Source organism: Microcaecilia unicolor, chromosome 3 (assembly GCF_901765095.1).
Source record: "Microcaecilia unicolor chromosome 3, aMicUni1.1, whole genome shotgun sequence".
NCBI lineage: Eukaryota > Metazoa > Chordata > Amphibia > Gymnophiona > Siphonopidae > Microcaecilia > Microcaecilia unicolor.
The window spans coordinates 532166776-532189287 of NC_044033.1; the positions used below are offsets into that span (position 1 = coordinate 532166776).

Sequence of the window (22512 nt, forward strand, 5' to 3'; positions counted from 1 at the left end):
TTAACCAAGTTTCTCAGCCATCTTACAGCACCTCAGAGTAAACCATCCTGAAGTCAGAACCATGCCAATATCTGGCTGTAGCCTGTTTATAAGGAGCTCAAGCAGGCGAGAAGAGAGCAACTAACAAAATCTACATAACAGTTCTTATATCAGACTGACTGCCAGTCTGTTCTCAAAGCAGGACACTGTTAGACAATGTGCTTGTTTTTAAACCCTTATTAGTTGCTCCTTACCTAGTATCCATGTTCCTGAAAAAGCTGCTCAGTGCCTCATCGTAGACTCCTTTCTATAGAAAGATATTTCATATGTAAGGTAAATAGCTTTTGATCATTAATGATTTCTTATAATTATTTTATCATGAATAAAGTAGCAATGTTGCCATACTGGTCTACTTAAATGTGCAAATATAAAAGGTTAACAAAAATTATAAATAGGTGATGCCTTATTAGCAGGGCTGTGGAGCTGGTACACCAAACCTTCAACTCAGATTCCTCTATTTTTCCACTGCCCGACTCCAACTTCTACTGATATTAGGCTTTAAATTTTTTGTCCTGGATCTCAAGTACTGGTAAGTATATTTATCAATACCTTAGTTCCAGGGAACTACGTAGATAACTGACGTCAGAGGAGGGCGGACACAGGAAGAAAAAGGAGACATCGGAGGAGACAGAAGAGCTAAAGAATAGCTGATCCATCCTGTGCAGCGCCTTCAAACATAGGTGAGAGGCGCTGCACCGGCCATTGTGGTGGAGGGGGGGTCCGGTGGGGGGGGGGGAGCAGCGGGGACGAAATCGGGGGGGCGGGGCACGGAGGTGGAGGAGGGCAGGAGGCGGAGCATTGCCGACTAAAGAAGAGAGACACAGGAAGGGAGGGGGAGCCCAGCAACTGCAAAGGTTTCATTTTTAAAAGCTTTTATTTCACAAACGGAGCAGCGGGAAGCAGCGGGGACTTCGGGGGGCGGGGGGGGGGGCAGGCAAGGCAAGGCAAGGCCGTCCATACAGGACGCTGCTGATGAGCGCCTTTGCCCCCTCCCGATCCTTTTTTAATTTAGTTTCCTTTTTTATTTTAGGCACAGGGAAGCAGGGAGCCACTTTTCTTTTAAAACACGCCAGCAATTTGGTTTTTCATCGTGCAGGGGGCAGTGGGGAGATGACAGCTCAGGCTTTAACGACAGGTCTGAGCTGACGTTAAATTTCTGGTGGTAAGTGAATCGTTGCTATCGTCGGTATGGTTAGTGCATTCCGAATTGTCTACATTTCAATGGTAGTTTCTCATTTGCATTCCAGTTTCGTTAGCTGCTACTACCGTCGAAAAATAGGCTTTAGTGCATGGAAAGGATAGGAAATTCTTCCTTAAGGGCTCATTTAACGATGAAAAACGTTTAGTGCATCTGGGCCTCAGTTCTTATTAGGTATAAAGAAGAGCTCATGAGGGCACTACGGCTCTCTCTCTCTCTCTCTGTGCAGCAGAGCACAGAGCTCAGCTTGGAGTCTACTTTCCCCCCCCCCCCCCTTTCTCTGTCCGGGGCACTGCTCTCTGTCCGGGGGCATCTCTGCCCTCTCCCCCTGCAAGCAGAGCACCCCGGGCTCTGCATGCACTACTTCTTTCTCTCTCTTCCTTAAACACACACATACAGGCCTATACAGTTACCTGTACTAAATGCTGTGAACCTATACATATCTGCAAATATAATATACTTTATATATCAAAATCCATGTGGATTGCGTATTCTTTGGGAACCCACTGCCTCTGTGAACTGGACCCCGGGATCAACCCTAGACAACGATAGCTGACATCTTGGGGGCTCGTCCGGGATCCAGTTCACAGAGGCAGTGGGTTCCTGTGACGATAGCTGACAATTGTCATTCCAGGATATCAGATACAATTAGTAATGCACAGAGATTAAGTATGGGAAGAGAAAAAAGAAAGGTGGGTAAGTATAGAAGGTGACCTTTCATATCTGGGTGGTTTGGCGAGGTAGTTTAATAAGGCTATAGTTGGGAACTGACCCCTGGCAAAAAGAATACCATACCGTTTCCTTGGAGGAAACTTGCAGACTCTTTGATAGGAAGAGTTGTAAATTAACCAATAGGGCAGTATGGTAGAACCTGCAATCCACCCGTGAAGGAAACTTGGAAAACGGCTGTGGTAAAACAGAAAAGCAGAATGCCAGGGCCACACATTGATAAAGTTCAGCAAGGAATGCAAAACACAGAAAATTTGTGGGAACGCGAAAAGAGGGGGGGGGGGGGGGGGGGGGGGAATCAGACAGCAGCCTTCTTGAAAATCAGAAAAGGAGACTCATGCCCTGTAGGACTGAACAATTACAAGCAGTAATGTTCCCATTGGGAAATGTGGACTCGTTGCAGTCTAAACCAAGGTGGAAAGAATCTCCTGTCTTGAAAATACAAAGCAAAGAGAATACATTGCCCTGCCCCACACCCTGCTGGGGACAGTCTCTAGTGTGCTGAAATGCGGCAGCGTGTGCAATGTGGCCTCATCGCTTGAAATGTAGAAATCATGCTGAAGCCAGTATTCCAAGGAAATTCTGCAGAGGAAGGGAGGACTCCAGTTGTAGTATGCCTAGGACACCTTTGGCAATGTTGATCCACTCCTCATGGGCCCTGAAGAGGCAGCCATCTTTTATGAACCAGAGAAGTGAACCAAGCCCCCATCATTGGGGCATGCGGATGATAAGAGAAGACCTGGCTGGGAAGCCCAGTACTGAATAGTAGCAGGAAAGTCAGCTTACCCTTATTGAAGTGAGAACCCAGAAAAACAGACTGTCTGGGCTGCAGCCCTCAGCCAGACGAAACTTATGACAAGACTGTGATAAATCTCTGAGACCTGCAGTTCCCTAGGTCTTAACCCAACTATTCTAGAGGACCTTCAAACCAAAGCTGACCTCTAAATGGTAGCTTGCCAAATGTGACTAAACGACACAATAACTGTTCAATGTCAAAGCCAAATCTATCCCCTTGGTGAGGAGAGTGTCAAGAACTGGATGGGGTGGCTGTGCCCTAGAACAGGCTGACACGGCTGCACCTCAGAGCTCACCAGTGAGGCCAAGAGGCAGAGCTAGAGGATGAAGCAGAAAATGGCTGTTAGCACACTTGAGCCTTATTGATGGCAAGGTACAGTAGGACCCACATCAGCAACCTCTGGATCCAAGATCTCACTCCCAACAGTTTGCTATAACCATAAAGCTATACAGTAAGCACTACCTGTACAACATAAAGAACAGGAGGAAAGGTGCCATAGAAGCAGTAGAGATACCACGACCTCCAGCAAGTGACGCTGCTGATACAGTTGCGGCTGAAGCGAATATGCAAAAGTTGCGGCCAGAGACAATGCGTTTAACCAGAGCTACTGTGAACACCACACACAGTCAAACTAGCACTGCTTGCACTGGGACCACTAGTGTAGAATGTTGCTGCTAAATGGGATTCTGCCAATCCAAAGAGACTTGGATTGGCCACTGTTGGAAGCAGATAGACCACAGGTCTGACTCAGGAGACCATGAGGCATATTTTCAAAGCACTTAGCCTTCCAAAGTTCCATAGGTTTCTATGGAACTTTGGAAGGCTAAGTGCTTTGAAAATATGCCTCCATACATACCCTTGAGGCACTGCGCAGCCAGTGAAGCAATCCTGGAGAAAGAAGCAAATTATGCCCCATTAGAAACAGAGCTGAATGCCCCAGCTTCCAATATGTAGCACAAACCAGTCTAAAACCTGTGACCTGTAGGTGGATCGCCAGCCACCTACCAGAATAAACTGTGCGCCGCAAAGCACAGTAATCCATACATCTGATTAATGTTAGCAAGGCCTTACTGAGGCCCCAGGCATACCTGGGAGAGCAACCCGGCCAGAGTGTCCCAGCCAGCGAAACCAATAAACATAAGAGTAGCCATACTGAGTCAGACCAATGGCCCATCTAGCCTAGTATCCTGTTTCCAAACAGTGACCAAGCCAGATCACAAATACCTGGCAGAAACCCAAATCATGGCAACATTCCATGCTTCGCCATGTCTGTCTCAATAGAAGACTATGGACTTTTCCTTCAGGAACTTGTCCAAACCTTTTTTAAACCCAGATACGCTAACCGCTGTTACCACATCCTTCGGCAGAGCTTAACTATTCGTTGAGCGAAAAAATATTTCCTCCTATTTGTTTTAAATGAATTTCCATGTAACTTCCTCGAGTGTCCCCTGGTTTTTGCATTTTTGGAATGAGTAAAACAATCAATTTACTTCTACTCGTTTTGCACAACTCAGCATTTTGTAGACCTCAATCATATCTCCCCACATCAGTCTCTTTTCCAAGCTGAAGAGCCCTAACCTCTTTAGCCTTTCCTAATACGAGAGGAGTTCCATCCCCTTTATCATTTTGGTTGCTTTTTTTTTTTTAACCTTTTCTAATTCCACTATATCTTTATTTGAGATACGGCGACCAGAAATGCAATACTCAAGGTGCAGTCACACCATGGAGCGATATAGAGGCATTATAGTATTTTTAGTCTTATTCACCATCCCTTTCCTAATAATACCTAGCATCCTATTTGCTTTCTTGGCCACCGCCGCACACTGAGCAGATTTCATCTGCCCACTGGATGACAATTTCCTACTGTCTAACTGCAATATTTCACAGTCCGCATGTGTTTTAACAACCTTGAAAAGTTTTGTGTCATTTGCAAATGTAACCACCTCACTCGTTCCGATTTCCATATCATTTATAAATATGTTAAATAACACTAGTCCCAGTACTGATCCCTGCAGCACTCCACTGTTCATACTCCTCTATTGATAGAAATGACCATTTAACTATACCTTCTGTTTTATGTCCAATAACCAATTCCTAATCCACACCAGAACCTTGCCTCCTATCCCATGACTCTTTAATTTTCTCAGGAGTCTCTCATGAGGAACGTCATCAAAAGCTTCCTGAAAATCTAGATACACTACATCAACCGGCTCGCCTTTATCCACGTTTTTTCCCGTCTTCAAGAAAATGAAGCAAATTGGTGTGGCAAGACTTCCCTCGGCTGAACCCATGCTGACTCTGTCCCATTAAACCATATCTGTCTATGTGTTCTATAATTTTCTTTATAATAGTTTCCACTATTTTTACCAGCACTGACGTCAGGCTTACTGGTCTGTAATTTCCCAGATCACCCCTAGAACCCTTTTTAAAAATCAGCGTCACATTGACCACCCTCTAGTCTTCAGGTACTACGGACGATTTTAAAGACAGTACCTAACAGCAGATCAGCAATTTCATGCTTGAGTTTTTTGAGTACCCTTAGATGTATGCCATCTGGTCTGGGTGATTTTACTACTCTCTGTCAGTTTGGCTCAGTACATCTTCCAGGTTCACTGAGATTTCTTTCAGTTCCTCTGCATCATCACCCTTGAAAACCATTTCTGGTACAGACAGATCTCTTACATCTTCTTCCGTAAAGACCAAAGCAAGGAATTCATTCAGTTTCTCCGCTATGGCCTTGTCCTCCCTGAGTGCTCCTTTTGCTCTTTGGTGATCTGTCTCACAGATTCCCTCGCAGGCTTCTGCTGTACCTGAAAAAGTTGTTACTGTGAGTTTTAGCCTCTGCGGCAAGTTTCTCTTCATATTCTCTTTTAGTCTTCTTTATTAATGCTTTGCATCTGACTTGCCAGTGCTTATGTTGCTTCTTATTTTCTTCATTTGGGTCCTTTTTCCATTCTTTGAAGGACAATCTTTTGGCTGTAATGACCTCTTTTACTTCACCTTTTAACCATGCTGGCTGATGTTTTGTCTTCTTTCCACCTTTGCAAATATGTGAAATGCATCTGGACTGGGTTGCCAAGATAGTATTTTTTAATAACGTCCACGTCTGATTTAGTGTCCTATACAGGCAACTAAGCAGTTTACAACAGTTAAAAGAATAAATTCTTTCTGTAGATGTGGGTGGGGAGAAAGAGTGAAAATCTATGAATCAGATGAAAGCAGCAGAGAAAAGAAAGATTTTCAAAACTATTTAAGAGACATGTCAGCTCTAAGGAATAAGGGAAGTTCGTTTTAAGACCTGGGATCTAAGTAGTTAAAAGCTGTCTCATGAGAAAGGGTTAAGTGAAAAGCTGTTGGTGAAGAAACACAGAGGAGTAGCCTAGTGGTTAGCGCAGTGGACTTTGATCCTGGGGAACTGGGTTCAATTCCCACTGCAGCTCCTTGTGACTCTGGGCAAGTCACTTAACCCTCCATTGCCCCTGGTACAAAATAAGTACCTGAATATATGTAAACCACTTTGAATGTAGTTGCAAAAACCTCAGTAAGGCGGTATATCAAGTCCCATTTCCCTTTCCCTAAATTACCTGAAGAGGATCAGAGGGTACATGATGGAGAGTAAGGGATCAGGAATTTATGAAGAAGCAGGAGGATTCTGGCATTTGAAGGTTAGCATAAGGAATTTATATCTAATGAGATAGGATACTGGGAGCCAGTGTTCAAGATGAAGGAGAGGAGTAACAGGTCAAAACAGTGTGCTTGATGTACGAGTTTTACTCCAGTTGATTGAATTAACTGAAGTTGCTTTACAGAGCAGAGTGGGAGGCCAGCATACAAGGAATTACAATGATTACCAGTGCCAAGATAAGGGAATGGATAGATGTTGGTGATACGAACAGTTGGACTGAACGGATGCACGAAAGTACAAAAAAGGAAGATTTGGTTACATTATCTCTCTGAGCTTTAAAAGTCAGTTTTGAACCAAAAATTATGCCTAGAATTTTGATAGATTCATTATAGACGTGTGTTGTATCATACCGGATAAAGTAGTGCAACCCAAGTTATAGCTTGATATTTAGTGCTGGCCAGTATCCGGGGACTTACGGTTTGTTAGATGAAGAGGTTCATTTTCAAAGCACATAGACTTATAACGTAACATGTATAATGGAAGATTTTAAAGATTGTTTTTCAACTCTGCCTTGACTGACAAGTGCACTCAGGGTCTGTATTTCTGATTAGAAGTAATTCTGTTTGTGTGAAAGATATAGCACTAGTTAATTTGCTATGTGAAGGGAGAGGTGGAGCCTGTTTTGAGTTCAGACTGGCCACCTGGACTGAGAAACATGTGACCACATTCCCACAGTATGGCTTGTTTACCTAAACAGAGAAATTCTCAAGCATGCTGTAATTTTCCTTAGCTCTGAACTTGAGTTCTAAGCCTAATAAAAAAAAGGGAGTTTCTGTCAGTGAAACTGGGAGCTCGTCTGTAACGTACGTACTGCGCAGAGAACCATATTTCCTGGTCAAAGAAACTCCTGGCTTTTGCTGTGAACAGGACCCCCCAGCTGATAAGAGCCTGGATGATGTAAGGACCAGTGATGTATGTATAGATATGATGTATGTATAGTGTATTATTGCTTCTTTTCCTGGTCTAGAAACTCCTAGCATTGCTTGGATGTAGGGACCAGTGATGTAATGATTGGGTTTTTTAAAAACTATAGATAGGTATTGTTTCTTTTCAGTTATATAGCTTAAGCATCGAGTACATAGCTTAATCATTGTGTATCTTAGACAATAATGAACCTCTAATAAAAGTCTCATTTACCCAGTGCTTTTTTTGTGCCTTCTTCTGATGTAATTTCCTTTCCGCGAGGGCGGGACGCGCTGAGAGGGAAGGGAAGCGACGAGGAGGCGAGCCTGCCCGCTGCTTTCACTGTCGGTTTGCCGTTGCGACTTTGGGTAAACAGAAGATTTCAATGCAGGGGGCACGAATGGAAAGTCGGGGAGCTGAGGGCGGGCAGGTGGGGCTGGGTTTGGAATGATCTTGGGGGAAGGTGGAGGCTTGGGCGAGTGACTGGACATGGGAGGGAGGGGGTGAATAGGGGGCAATCGCTGGACATGGAGGGGAGGGCAGGGGAAAGAGGAGAAACGCTGGACGTGGATGGGAGGAAAGGATAGGGGCAAAGGAGAATTGCTGGACATGGATGGGAGGGGAGAGAGAAGAATCGCTTGACATGAATGGGAGGAAAGAATAGGGGCATAGGAGAATCGCTGGGCATGGATAGGAGGGAAGAATAGGGGCATAGGAGAATCGCTGGGCATGGATAGGAGGGAAGGATAGGGGCAAAAGAGAATCGCTGGGCATGGATTGGAGGGGAGGCCAGAGAATCGCTGGACATGGAGGGGAGGGCAGGGGAGAGAGGGGAGTTGCTGGACATGGATGGATGGACATGGAGGGGAGGAAGGAGATGCACATGGATGGAGGAGAGAGAGGAGAAATGCTGGACATGGAGTGGAGGGCAGGGAAGAGAAATGTTGAAGGGAAGGAAAGGCAGAGGAAGGAGATGAACATGGAGGGGAGGGGATAGAGTTTAAATTCTGGACATGGATGGAGGGGAGGGAAGAGAGAGGAAGTGAGATGAACATGGATGGAGGGAAGGGGGAGAGGAGAAATGCTGTACATGAATGGAGGGGAGGGAAGACAGAGGAGGAGATAAACACGGATTTAAGGGAGTCGAGAAAGTATAAACAAAGATGGAGGGGAGGGGATAGAGTTGAAATACTGGACATGGGTGGAGGGGAGGGAAGAGAGAGGAAGTGAGATGAACATGGATGGAGAAGGGGGAGAGGAGAAATGCTGTACATGGAGGGAAGACAGAGGAGGAGAAGCACATGGATTTAGGGGAGTTGAGAAATTCTGGACATGGGTGGAGGGGAAGGGAGGGGAGAAAGTTGAAATGCTGGACATGGATGGAGGGAAGGGAAGAGAGAGGAAGTGAGATGAACATGGATGAAGGGGAGGAGAGAGCAGTTTGAGAAGAGGATAAGATCAAGACAGTGGCCATTCTGGTGAGTGGGGGCAGTGGAGCACAGTTGAAGACTGAAAGAGGATGTTAAAGCATGAAACTGAGAAGCGTAAGAGTCAGAGGGATCATTAGCATGAATGTTAAAATCCCCAAGAATGCGGGAAGGAGATGAAGGTTCAAGAAAGAAGGAAAGCCAGGCATCAAAGTCAGTGAGAAAGGGACTTATCAGGGGGTCGATAAATGACTGCTACTCGGAGAGGCAGAGGGGCAAATAGGCGGATGGAGTGGACTTCGAAGGAAGAAAAACAGTGAGACTGAGATGGAAGAGGTTGAAATCTACAAGAGGGTGAAAAGTAGTAGCCCGACACCACCTCTGCGGCCAACCGGGTGAGGAGTATGGGAGAAAAGATAACCTCCATGACATAGGGCCGCGACTGAAGAAGAGTCTTCAGGGTAAAGCCAAGTTTCAGTTAGGGCAAGCAGATTGAGAGTACGAGAGATAAAGAGGTCATGGATGTAGGAAAGTTTGTTACAGACAGAGCGGGCATTCCACAGAGCGCAAGAGAAAGGCAGGGAAGAAGAGGGGAGGAGAGGAACAGAAATTAGACTGGAGATATTGCGGTGTGACCTGCATAAATAGGATGCTGGGCTTGATGGACCCTTGGTCTTTTCCCAGTGTGGCATTACTTATGTACTTATGTAGGATCACAGCTGATGTGGAGGACCAGGATTGGGATTAATGTCCCCAGCAGAGAGCAGAAGGAGCAAGAGAGTACGGAGAAAGGTAGAAGACGTATGACGACAGCGACGAAGGCGAGATGTACTCAGATAGAAAGGAGATGGATGAATGGAAGGAAGGAAATGTTGAAGGTTGAGAGCTGAGAAAAAGGAAGAGGAAAAAAAGAGATGGTGAGATGATGAATACAGAAGGTGGACAATGTGTTCCTGCAGTGTACTGTGGTTTCAGATGGAGAAACAGATTAGGAAGGGACAGTGCCAAGAAGAAAAAGTGTACTGGAGCCATAAGTAGTAAGTAGGAGAAAATAAATGTAAAGAGAAAATGCACAGCGCGCTGTCAGAAACGCTGCACCTAGAGCAGAGGCCCTGAGTAGATTGGAGTGGACCTGGAAGTCACCCCGGAGAAGGCTGTAAGGATATGCAGATGAGCTGCAAGTCCTCCACAGCACCTGAGAGCTGGGCACCTCTCAGCCGAGGAAAGGCTTACCAGGGGTTAGGCACAGGGTTGCCAGCTGGGAAAAATTTTCCCAGCCCGAAACACCCGTAAACCCGCCCGTAGCCAATCCCCGTCTTCCGTGTCACCGAACCCCGCCCCTGCATCACCTAACCCCGCCCCCGAATCACTAACCCCGCCTCCCACGTCACTAACTCCGCCCACTACATCATCCCTGACATCAGCCCCGCCCCTGAAAGGCTTCTATTGGTCCAATTTGGACCAATAGAAGCCCCGGAAAAGCTTCTATTGGACTGAATTGGACCAATAGAAGCCCCGGGAAAAACCGCCGAACTCACACAGCGGCGACGGGAAAACCGCCCAAAAAACCGTAACCCGTGGCCGGCGAAATTTTCCCGCCGCCGCTGGCAAAATCCCGCCCAATTGGGCAGTAAAACAGCCCACCCGGCAACACTGGTTAGGCCGAAGCCAGCATTCATCCCCCTGAGGGTTGCCTGATCCTAGCCAAAAAGCACCTGGAAACCCTGGGCACCTGGAGCAAGGGCCCTGGGAAGATCGGGGTAAACCTGGGAGTCACCCCGGATACAGCTGTGAGGATATGCAGAAGGGCTGCAAGTCCTCCACAGCACCTGGTGGGAGCGCTGGGCACCTAGAGCGGAGGCCCTGAGTGGATCGGAATGGACCTGGGAGTCACCCCGGAGAAGGCTGTAAGGATATGCAGATGAGCTGCAAGTCCTCCACAGCACCTGGCTGAGTACTTTCATGATAAGGTTCACAAGATTAAACTTGAATTCTCAACCAGATCACCTCCACCTCTCCTTCCCTTAGTCCATTCTCACAACCCTCCAACCCCTACCTCCTTTTCTGAAATCACTGAAGAGGAAACTACACATCATATTTCCTCCTCGAAACTACCTGTTCCTCTGATCCTATTCCCACCCATCTACTTAACACTATCTCTCCTACTGTCATCCCTTTTATCTGTCATATCCTCAATCTTTCACTTTCCACTGCGACTGTTCCTGATGCCTTCAAACATGCCGTAGTCACACCACTCCTTAAAAAACCTTCATTGGACCCTACCTATCCTTCCAACTATCGCCCCATCTCCCTCCTCCCTTTGCTACTCAAGATACTTGAACGTGCTGTTTACCGCCGTTGCCTTAACTTTCTTTCATCTCAAGCTATTCTTGATCCACTTCAATCTGGCTTTCGCCCCTTCATTCAACTGAAACAGCGCTTTCTAAAGTCTCCAATGATCTGTTCCTGGTCAGATCCAAAGGTCTCTATTCTATCCTCATCCTTCTCGATCTATCTGCTGCTTTTGACACTGCTGATCACAGCCTACTCCTTGATACGCTGTCTTCACTTGGATTTCAGTGCTCTGTTCTTTCCTGGTTTTCTTATCTCTCCCAGTGTACCTTTAGTGTATGCTCTAGTGGATCCTCCTCTACTTCTATCCCACTGTCAGTTGGTATACCTCAGGGATCTGTCCTGGGACCTTTTCTTTTCTCCATCTATACTTCTTTCCTTGGTACTTGGAGAAACAAGGGTGATATGATACAGACTTTCAAATATTTGAAAGGTATTAATCCGCAAACGAACCTTTTCCGGAGATGGGAAGGTGGAAGAACTAGAGGCCATGAAATGAGATTGAAGGGGGGCAGACTCAAGAAAAATGTCAGGAAGTATTTTTTCACGGAGAGTGGTGGCTACTTGGAATGCCCTCCCGCGGGAGGTGGTGGAGATGAAAACGGTAACGGAATTCAAACATGTGTGGGATAAACATAAAGGAATCCAGTTCGGAGAAAGGGATCCTCAGGAGCTTAGCGGAGATTGGATGGCAGAGGCGGGGCTGGTGGTTGGGAGGCGGGGTTAGTGCTGGGCAGACTTATACGGTCTGTGCCCTGAAAAAGACAGATACAAATCAAGGGGCTGGCGGCTGGGAGACGGGGCTAGTGCTGGGCAGACTTATATGGTCTGTGCCCTGAAAAAGACAGATACAAATCAAGGTAAGGTACACACAAAAAGTAGCACATATGAGTTATCTTATTGGGCAGACTGGATGGACCATGCAGGTCTTTTTCTGCAGTCATCTACTATGTTACTATCCCATGGTTTTCAGTAGCATCTTTACACTGATGACTCCCAGATCTACCTCTCCACACCAGAAATCTCAGCCGAAATCCAGGCCAATCAGCCTGTCACGTCTGTGGCCGTGACCACCCTCATACTTACCCTGTTTCTGGGAGTCAGTGGCTGTGCTGGCTTCTGCTTGTCTCTGTGTCTGTCTTAGTTTCTCTCTGGCTCTGTGTGCTGATTGCCTTACTGGACCTCACCTGTGTGGGCTATGCCTCTTCCAAGATGGCTGCCGCCTCCTCTATGCCAGTATCCAAGATGGCTCCTGCTTGTCCTTCCTGTGGGCTCTCTTTCTCTGTATGTCAAGCCTCTCTTTGGAGGCAAGGAACTTCCTGCTTCTGTCCTGCTGGTAGTGACCCATCAGTGAGAGCCTTCATAAGGAAGTGCTGGGCTTGCAGTCAGTGCCTTTGCATGAAGTGTTACGCTCTTAGGCCAGGTCAGGTTAGTAGGTGTCTGCTGTACTACTGCTTAGCCTCTCTCTGGGTTCCAGCCCAGCTTCTTTCTGTGTCTGTTGTCTTGCCGTGGGGGGTTTCCCTGTCTCTGTTCCTGGCTTACTCTGTGTTTGGGGTGAAGCCTCTGTTCCTGGCTTGCTCTGTGTTTGGGGTGAAGCCTCTGCTCCTGGCTTACTCTGTGTTTGGGGTGTTGCCTCTGTTCTTGGCTTACTCTGTGTTTGGGGTGAAGCCTCTGTTCCTGGCTTACTCTGTGTTTGGGGTGAAGCCTCTGTTCCTGGCTTACTCTGTGTTTGGGGTGAAGCCTCTGTTCCTGGCTTACTCTGTGTTTGGGGTGAAGTCTCTGTTCCTGGCTTACTCTGTGTTTGGGGTGAAGCCTCTGTCCATGTTTGTTCTCTGTTTACTCTGCTGCCGGCCCAAGACCCTTGGCCTGTCTTCCTGGTTTACTCTGTTCACTCTGTTGCCTATCTTGAATCCCTGCTTGTATTTCCTGTGTGTATATCCTGAATCCTGTCTCTCTGTCTAGCTAGTGTTTGAGTTTAGTTCCTAGTCCAGTTTCCTCGTGTTTCCTTGATCCTCGGTGGGTCCTCTGGATCTCCAGTCCGGCCTTGGCCAGCAAGTCCTGTCGACCGCCCGCACGCTGGAGCTCAACTCCAGCGGAAAGGTGGCTAAGCACAGGTGAAGCGGTTCCTGTTCTGCCGGTTCCAGTGGCCTACTTCCAGTCCCGAGTTCCAGTCCGGTCCTTCCGGACGTCCAGTTCCAAGATGGTCTTGCCTGCCTCTGCCGCTCCTCGGCAGGGGCCCATGGGCTCACGATCCCCAGTGCTGCCTCGAGGACCTGACAGCATTCCAAGGGCCTCGAGAACGCGACACAGTCTGCCTGACATTGCTGCCTGGATGTCTCAGCGCCATCTGAAACTAAACATGACCAAGACTGAGCTTCTTATCTTTCCCCCTAAACTAACCTCTCCTCCTCCCCCATTCTCTATCTCTGTGGATAACACTCTCATCCTTCCTGTCTCATCAGCTCGTAACCTTGGGGTCATCTTTGACTCCTCCCTCTCCTTCTCTGCACATATTCAGCAGACTGCTAAAATCTGTCGTTTCTTTCTCTATAATATCAGCAAAATTTGCCCTTTCCTTTCTGAGCAGTGAGCACACTACCAAAACCCTCATCCACACTCTTATCACCTCTCACTTAGACTATTGCAACTTGCTTCTCACAGGTCTCCCACTTAGCCATCTCACTCTTCTTCAATCTGTTCAAATTTCTGCTGCACGACTAATATTCTGCCAGTGTCGTCATGCTCATATTAGCCCTCTCCTCAAGTCACTTCACTGGCTTCCTATCCATTTCCGCATACAGTTCAAACTCCTCTTATTGACCTGTAAGTGCATTCACTCTGCAGCTCCTCAGTACCTCTCCACTCTCACCTCTCCCTACATTCCTCCCACGGAACTCCGTTCACTGGGTAAATCTCTCTTATCTGCACCCTTCTCCTCCACCGCTAACTCCAAACTCCGTTCCTTTTATCTTGCTGCATCATATGCCTGGAACAGACTTCCTGAGCCGGTACATCAAGCTCCATCTCTGGCCGTCTTCAAATCTAAGCTAAAAGCCCACCTTTTTGATGCTGCTTTTAACTCCTAACCCTTATTCACTTGTACAGAACCCTTATTTTATTATCCTCACCTTAATATTCCCTTATCTCTTGTTTGTCCTGTTTGTTTGTCCTAATTAGATTGTAAGTTCTGTCGAGCAGGGACTGTCTCTTCATGTTCAGGTGTACAGCGCTGCGTACGTCTAGTAGAGCTATAGAAATGATGAGTAGTAGTAGAAATGCTGGACATGGATGGAGGGGAGGGAAGAATAGATAGGAGATGCATACTGACCGAGATGAGGGAAAGGGAAAAGAGGAGAAAAACTGCACATGGATGGAGAAAATAGGCAAAAGCTGGATCCACTCTATACCCCCTCCAGTCAAGTCTGCGGAGGACCCAGCTTTTACCTATGGATGTAGAGCAAAAAATGAAGAAGAAAGGAGGAAAGTAAAGAAATAAATGGAAAGGAAGCCGTGGAAACGGAGTTAAGAGAACAGATAGAGAGCAGCAGAATCAGAGACTGGGACCAATATGGATAGAAAAACAAAGTCACCAGACAACAAAGGTAGAAAAATCATTTTATTTTGATTTTAGTGTTTGGAATATATCCAGTTTGAGAATTTACATCTGCTGTCTTTTTTTGCAGTGGGTATACTGGAGCTGTAACAGCTTAAAGAAATTATTTATAATGGAAAAAAAAAATCACAAGTTATTTTTTTTCTCCTATACTGGTATAGTATTTTCAATGATGTCTATTTATATGCGCCATGGCTGGTGTAAGGGGGTGTGGCTATCGGGTGGAGTCATATGTGGTGACCCCACCCATAATGAGTACTGGTACCTTTTTTCCTAAAAAAAAAAAAAGCACTGCATTTACCTAATACGAATCCAAAAGAATCCACAGTAATTACTGAGCAGTCTGTGTCAGTGAGGCAGGCTGTTAAAACCAGGGCAGAACAGCATGTGACTTTGGAACTTTGTGAGTCTATCAGGCTCATTTTCAAAGCACTTAGCCTCCCAAAGTTCCATAGAAACCTATGGAACTTAGCCTCCCAAAGTGCTTTGAAAATATGCCTCCATGTGTTCTGAAAATGAGCACCTCAATATACTACCTTTCCTGACTAAATAACAAGGAGGTTTACAAATAAAAATCAAGGATAAAGAAAAGAATGACAGGTTAGAGAAAGTATAAAAATTGAGAACAGAAAAGTTCATATAAGCTGTGTGGGAGAAAGATGTATAAAAAAAAGCATTAAAATGCTAACTGACATGGGTTTAAAATTGACTCATAAAGAATTATACAATGATTAAACCAATTTGCGGTCAACATATGACCAAATACTGACTTGTTACCATGTATTTAAACTTAGCATAATGAGAAGATAACGTAAATCTGCTACTTGATCCTGTAACATGTAACAGAAGCAGTGGGTTTTTTTTCTCTTTTGTACTTTTGCTTACCATGCTTCTCTGTCTTAACCTTTCTATAAATATGTGCAGAAACTAACAAAAATTAGAGACTAATTGTTCTATGAAGATAGCCTCTGTATGGCATGTGAGGAGGGAAAACATGTCTGCCATATAGTAACACTAGCCGTTAAGCCCGTAAAAACGGGCTAGTTTTTTTGTTTTCCTACGGCCTCCCCCCATCCACCAACCCTGCTCTCTCCCCTGCCCTCCCCCCAGCGTGTTTCCCTCATTTCCACCCCCTCCTTCCCTCCCTGCTCCCTCCTCCTCTGACTTCCACGCCCATGTCCAAGCCCTCCTCCCTATTGGGCTGTACTGCTGGTGGAGGCGGGGCTTGGACTTCTACACTCTCAGCGTTCCGACTCTACTGCGCATTTGTAAACCGTTCTGTCTTGCAGTAGCAATAAGATACGGTATATAAATTGACGTAAATAAATAAATAAATAAATTTGCAGGTGAGTTGGTCACTTGCTGTTTATATGTTTGATATTTAGGGCCCTGTTTACCAAGCCACACTAGAGGTGCGTTAGTGCTTTTAGCGGGTGCTCTGTAGGCGCCCACAATATTCCTAAGGGTGCCTACACAGTTAGTGCACGCACTAAAAAAGCAAGCGCACCTTAGTAAACAGGGCCGTTAGGAACTTCTCTGTTTAGAAGTGCTAATAGCTAGCTAACAATTACAGAATGCTGAATGGCTCTGGTAGTGTATTATCCTGGGCCTCAGTACATAAGACTGATGTGTCATCTCTGAGCCACTGCCCTGCTATGAACAGCCCTCTGCTTCCTGGTCCACCCTGTCCTTCCTCTTTGGCAGCAGCAGCAGATGGGAGGCATAAGACAGGATCAGGAAGGCCAGAGCAAATGAGGACTCTACTGCTTAATGCAGTCTCTGCCCCTTCCTTCTGTCTGTTATCTATTACAGGCTGACCTGAAGGGGGAAAAAAAGAGCTCTAATGCCTATGCTTTCTATTTGGAAAAAAAAAAAAGAAGCCAATAGCAGTAAATCCATGGTGGCTCTCCATCATTAAAGGAGTAAATACAAGAGCAGAGGATGAACAGACTGACTCGAAGCCTGGGAAACTATATGTTTGCCCTTTAGTGTGGCTAAGTTTGGAGTGATGTTTCCAGACTGCATACTGAGTATACAGTCCAGATTTTATATACAGGATTTGCTTCATCAACTGCACCAGGCTAGGGCTTTTCAGCTTGGAGAAGAGACGGCTGAGGGGAGACATGATAGAGGTCTATAAAATAATGAGTGGAGTGGAACAGGTGGATGTGAAGCGTCTGTTCACGCTTTCCAAAAATACTAGGACTAGGGGGCATGCGATGAAACTACAGTGTAGTAAATTTAAAACAAATCGGAGAAAATGTTTCTTCACCCAACGCGTAATTAAACTCTGGAATTCGTTGCCGGAGAAAGTGGTGAAGGCGGTTAGCTTGGCAGAGTTTAAAAGGGGGTTAGATGGTTTCCTAAAGGACAAGTCCATAAACCACTACTAAATGGACTTGGGAAAAATCCACAATTCCAGGAATAACATGTATAGAATGTTTGTACGTTTGGGAAGCTTGCCAGGTGCCCTTGGCCTGGATTGGCCGCTGTCGTGGACAGGATGCTGGGCTCGATGGACCCTTGGTCTTTTCCCAGTGTGGCATTACTTATGTACTTATATGTACCAGAACATATACTGTTATTACGTTACGCAGAGTTACTCTGTAGACCCCTGAAGCAGGTGGTTGCATCTGCCGAAAAAAAGGACCGTTTCAGGTCATTCACTTGGTGGTATTAAATAAAGGATTTTTGGTTTTGTCTGTCATCTCCCAGGCTTGGAGTCAGTTTGTCACCCTGACTCCGTTGACGTTCCGTGGATGTGTGCTCCTGCTTTGTACCCTTTTCTCCCCGATTAAACCATGTTTAAACACATGAAGAGTGATTTTGTTCTTAAGAAGAGTTTGAGATGTTGAGGCCTCACCTTGTTGACAGCGGCATGCTCCCGCAGTGCCAGGTCCCAGAATCTGCAGCCTATCTGGTTACCGCACTGCCCCACTGAGAAAGAAAGAAAGAAAGAAATTGTGGTCAAGTGAGGGGGAAATGAGGGGAGATATGATAGAGGTCTATAAAATAATGAGTGGAGTGGAACGAGTACACGTGAATCGCTTGTTTACTCTTTCCAAAAATACTAGGACTAGGGGGCATGTGATGAAGCTACAAAGTAGTAAATTTAAAACGAATCGGAGAAAATATTTCTTCATTCAACGTGTAATTAAACTCTGGAATTCATTGCCAGAGAATGTAGTAAAAGCAGTTAGCTTAGCGGGGTTTTAAAAAAGGTTTGGCTAGTTTCCTAAAAGAAAAGTCCATAAGCCATTATTAAAATAGACTTGGGGCAGATCCAGTGCTTATTTCTGGGATAAGCAGCATAAAATGTATTGTACTGTTTGGGGATCTTGCCAGGTACTTGTGACCTGTATGCTGGACTTGCTGGACCTTTGCTCCATAAGAGTGGGACGGACAGAAGGTCCATCAAGCTCAGTATCTTGCAGGTCACAACTATTTTGGGAAGATCCCAAAACAGTCAAACAGATTTTATTTATTTTATTTACTGCATTTGTATCCCACATTTTCCCACCTCTTTGCAGGCTCAATGTGGCTTACATTATGCCGTGATGGCGATCGCCATTTCCGGAAGGACAAATAGAGAATTACTGCATTTAAAGTACAGGAAATATAAAATAAATTAGATTTTAACACCCAACAGAAAGGACTTAACAAGGATCTGGGGTTCCTAACCCATTATAAACCATAAAGCTGTATGTTTCTGTTGATCACCCTCCCCTCACCTATCCACACCCACCCTGTTAGAATATCAATGATATGCTTTGATGTCCCCATGCATACCTCCCCCCCCCCCCCCCCCCCCCGCGCTCAGATCCCCATTTGGGAGGGGGGCTGAGTCCCTGCTCCACCAGTGACCAGCTCCTCCCCCCTCGAGACACCGACTGCGTCACGCATTCTATTCATCCTCACCCTGTACCACCACCGACTGCGTCATGTCAGTCAGCTCAGGCCGCCGCCGTCGCGCTCTCCTTCAAAAGCCGCGCGCCGCAGGCCCACGCTGCGCTGTAACCACAGAAACGGAGAGGACGCGCGCGGGAAGTGACGGCACACGTTCTTCCGCTGTGCCGCCCTCAAACGACGAAGCCGAACAGGCTCTATTTCCCCCCCGCACACAGCAACTGCCGTCATCCCCGTACACTCAAAACAAAGCCAGCCTTTTCATCATGCCACAGAGGAAGTATAATAAGGGAATAACTTTTCAGAGGTAGAGTAGTCATTTGTGGTCAGCTGGAGCGGGGCTGGTTAGCAGGTTAGGGGACACCCTGGCCCAGCACATCTTCTTCTCTATGTATAAAAGGCACCACCAACCCAGTGTTACCAGGTGGAAAATTTTTTTCCCACCCAATCCAGCGTAAAAACAGCCCAAAACCCGCCCAAACTCAAACCCCGCCCCTGACACCCCCACCCCCGCGTCATCACCCCTGCCCCCGCCGTCATCAACCCCGCCCCCGCCATCATCGGCCCCACCTCCCCCGTCAGCAGCCCCGCCCAAAACGTCACTAACCCCGCCCCGCAGCCGAAAAAAACGCCCAAAAAACAGCCCAAAAAACCGCAACCCACCGCGGGCAAAAATTTCCCACGGCGGGTCGCGGAAAACCGCCCACCTGGCAACACTGAGGGGGAGAGATATCCGGTTTCCCCATGAGTGTCTGCCCCGCCCTCGCTCTCTCTGTAACACAAACAGTGAAGGAAAACACAGCAAAGCACGAAATCAAATCGCTCTCTCTGTAACAGTGAAGGACTCAGAGGGGGGAGGGGAGAGAGGGCAGAAGCCCTCACTATCTCTCTAACACAAACACAGCACAGCAGGAAACAACACTGAAGGACTCGACTCCGAGAGGGGAGGGGACAGAGAGCAGAGGGGACAGACAGCACAGGGGAAGGGAGAGAGGGCAGAGGGCAGAGGGCAGGGACACACACACTCCTACATGCACACAGAAGAAAACCTTGCTAGCCCCCGTTTCATTTGCATCAGAAACGGCGCTTTTTTACTAGTGTTATATTAATTCTCCTGGTAATGGGCCACTGAAACAGACATCATGTTATGAGAATCTGGTGCTCAACATGCAGAGTTTCTATCTATTTATGACATTCATATCCCACATGTCATTAACCCCATTAGTGCCCATCCCATATGGAAACGTTGGACACTAATGGGTTAAACATGAATTAACATTGACTTGAAACCTGACAGCATTTAAAATCGCCTTTTTTTCCCCCCTGTGCCCAGATCAAAAGAGAAAGACGGTTTGTGTCAACTTGCTCCATCACTGACAGGTGACCACTGATATTTATCCCTTGAAGAAGCGGCAGCAAAATGGCTGCCGGTCGGGACTCAGTGGGTTACAGGTAAGTGTCATAGTACAGTTAATCAACTGCTGAATGACTGCTACATTGATAGCTTGCATGGTCACTTTTTGTTCAAACACATAAAAAAGGTAATGAAAATTGAAGAAAATATATAAAAGGACAGAGGGGGTTTTTGGTCAATGAGTACAACAGTCGCTGAGGTATTTTTTCTGATCCCTGCATTTCTAAACAGGACAGACTAATCCAGTGACATCTGAAACCTTTTCCTCCTATCACGGCATATCTTAGTCAACAGGGTCCACCTTTATGTTGCATTTATTGTTTTGATTGTGGGGACACATCTCGGCCTGATTTTTGACGATTACATGTAGTAAGTTAACCACTTACCGCCTGACCATTTCCCAGGGGAGCCCTTACTGTGCAAACCTCCGCAAAAGAATTCTGGTGCACTGGAAATGGCACACGGGGTGAGGCAGGTACTATCAGTGGTAGGCTTGCTGTGCTTTTAGTAAAAGGACTCCTAAGTTTGCTAACTTATAACACAACAAATAATAGTCAGTCCAAGGCATAGGATGGAGAGGTTGTCACCAGAGGTGTAGCCATACAGCAGATTTTGGGTGGACCTAGGCAAGAAGTGGGTGGGCATCAAGGGTTCTTACTGGGGTTACCATATTTTGTCCCCCAAAAAGGAGGACGCATGCCCAGCCCCCTTTCACACACACCTGCCCCCCCTTTCACGCCCTCGCTCCGCCCCCCTGTCACATTTTCCCCTCCCCCCGTCACACACCCCATCACCCCTCCTCCCTGTCACCTCCCTCCCCTTACCTTACTACTGCCCTGGTGGTCTAGTGACCTCTTCGTGGCAGGAAAGAGCCCCCTCTCTGATGCACTTCCTGTTTATGTAGGGCCAGATGAACGCGGCAGAGGGGAGCGGAGCTGCCTGTGTGAATGGCAGCACTGCACAACGGGCAAAAAAGAGAATGCAGGGACCGATGCAGCAGAGCCTGGGGAGAAGAATTATTTCAGGGCAGGCAGGCAGGAACACTGAACGCTGGCTCCCGGACGGCCGTACCCTAAGCCACGGGAGGAAGCGACAGCAAGCGAAGGATGTTGGATAGGCGGGCCTGGAGGGCAGAACTAAAGTAAGTGCTGGACCTTTGGGGAGAGGACGGGGGGGGGGGGGGCTGGAGGGAAGGGAAAGAGACACTGGATGTGGGAGGAAGAGGAGGGAGGGGATCTGAATGGAAGGGAGAGAGTTGCAGGAGGTGGGAGGAAAAGGAAGAGAGGATCTGGATGGAAGGGAGAGAGCTGCTGGACATGAGAGGGAGAGGAGGAAGGGGCTGGAGAGCTGCTGGACATGGGAGGGAGAGGAGGAAGGGGCTGAAGAGCTTCTGGACAAGGGAGAAAGAGGAAGAAGGGACTGGAGGGAAGGGAGAGAGCTGCTGGACATGGGAGGGAGAGGAGGAAGGGGCTGTAGAGGTGCTGGACAAGGGAGGAAGAGGCAGGAGGGGCTGGATGGATGGGAGCGTTGGGACAGAGCTGCTGGACATGGGAGGAAGAGGAGGAGGGGACTGGATTGAAGGGAGAGAGCTGCTAGACATGGGAGGGAGAGGAGGAAGGGGCTGGTGAGCTGCTAGACAAGGGAGGAAGAGGAATAAGGGACTGGAAGGAAGGGAAAGAGCTGCTGGATGTGGGAGGAAGAGGGGGAGGATAACTGGAGTGAAGGGAGAGGTCTGCTGGTACAGCACAAGGAGGGAGGGAAGGGAAACAGAGATTCCAGACCAAGGAGATGAAGGAAAAGGGAACAAATACTAAACCTACAGCGTGAGGGAGGGAGGGCGGGGTCGGTGGGTGGGCAGACAGGGAATCAAGCAACCAAACCAGATGCAGGAAAGGGGAGTGAGAGAAACTGGATGGGGTTGGGTCAGAGAGGGTAGAGATATAATGGCACTGGGTACAAAGAGAGGGAAGAAGCTGGACAGAGAAATATAGGGACACAGAGAAAGGGGGATACTAAACATGGAGAAAGATAGAGGTACAGAGATGGAAGATGGATAGTGGACATGGAGAGAGAGTAGAAATATCAAATGGACATGAGACCTTGGTGAGTGAGTTAAGAGAAGATAGAAGGATGTAGAAACCAGAGCCTGGGACCAACATGACTTGGAAAAATAAAATGAGCAGACAACAAAAGGTAGAAAAAAGAATTTTATTTTTCTATTTTGTGACTAGAATATGTCAGATTTGAAATGTACATCTTGCCAGAGTTGGTGTTAGAATATGGCTGGGGCCCAAGGCCGATATTTAGGAGGGGACCCTAAAGCTTACTAACAGGCTGCACCTTCTTCAGCTTCCAGCTGGCCTGGAGTTCTCTCTGGCTAGGGGACCAAACACAGTTGCCCTAGTTGTACCTCCCCTAACGCTGTCTCTTGCATGTGCTATCATATTTTG

General features: G+C 47.1%; 1 protein-coding gene across 1 annotated transcript in view; it reads right to left on the reverse strand.

The window, feature by feature from the left end:
* Nucleotides 1-18766, reverse strand: part of TUBE1 (tubulin epsilon 1) — a 102569-nt gene extending 83803 nt beyond the window's left edge. Inside the window, exons 1-3 of the mRNA XM_030195671.1 lie at nucleotides 18661-18766; nucleotides 17606-17679; nucleotides 234-286 (exon numbers count right to left, since the gene is read on the reverse strand). Of these exons, the coding sequence (XP_030051531.1) occupies nucleotides 234-286; nucleotides 17606-17679; nucleotides 18661-18685 (152 nt within the window). The 5' untranslated portion in view covers nucleotides 18686-18766. The remainder of the gene's footprint in view (nucleotides 1-233; nucleotides 287-17605; nucleotides 17680-18660) is intronic.
* Nucleotides 18767-22512: the final 3746 nt, after the last annotated feature.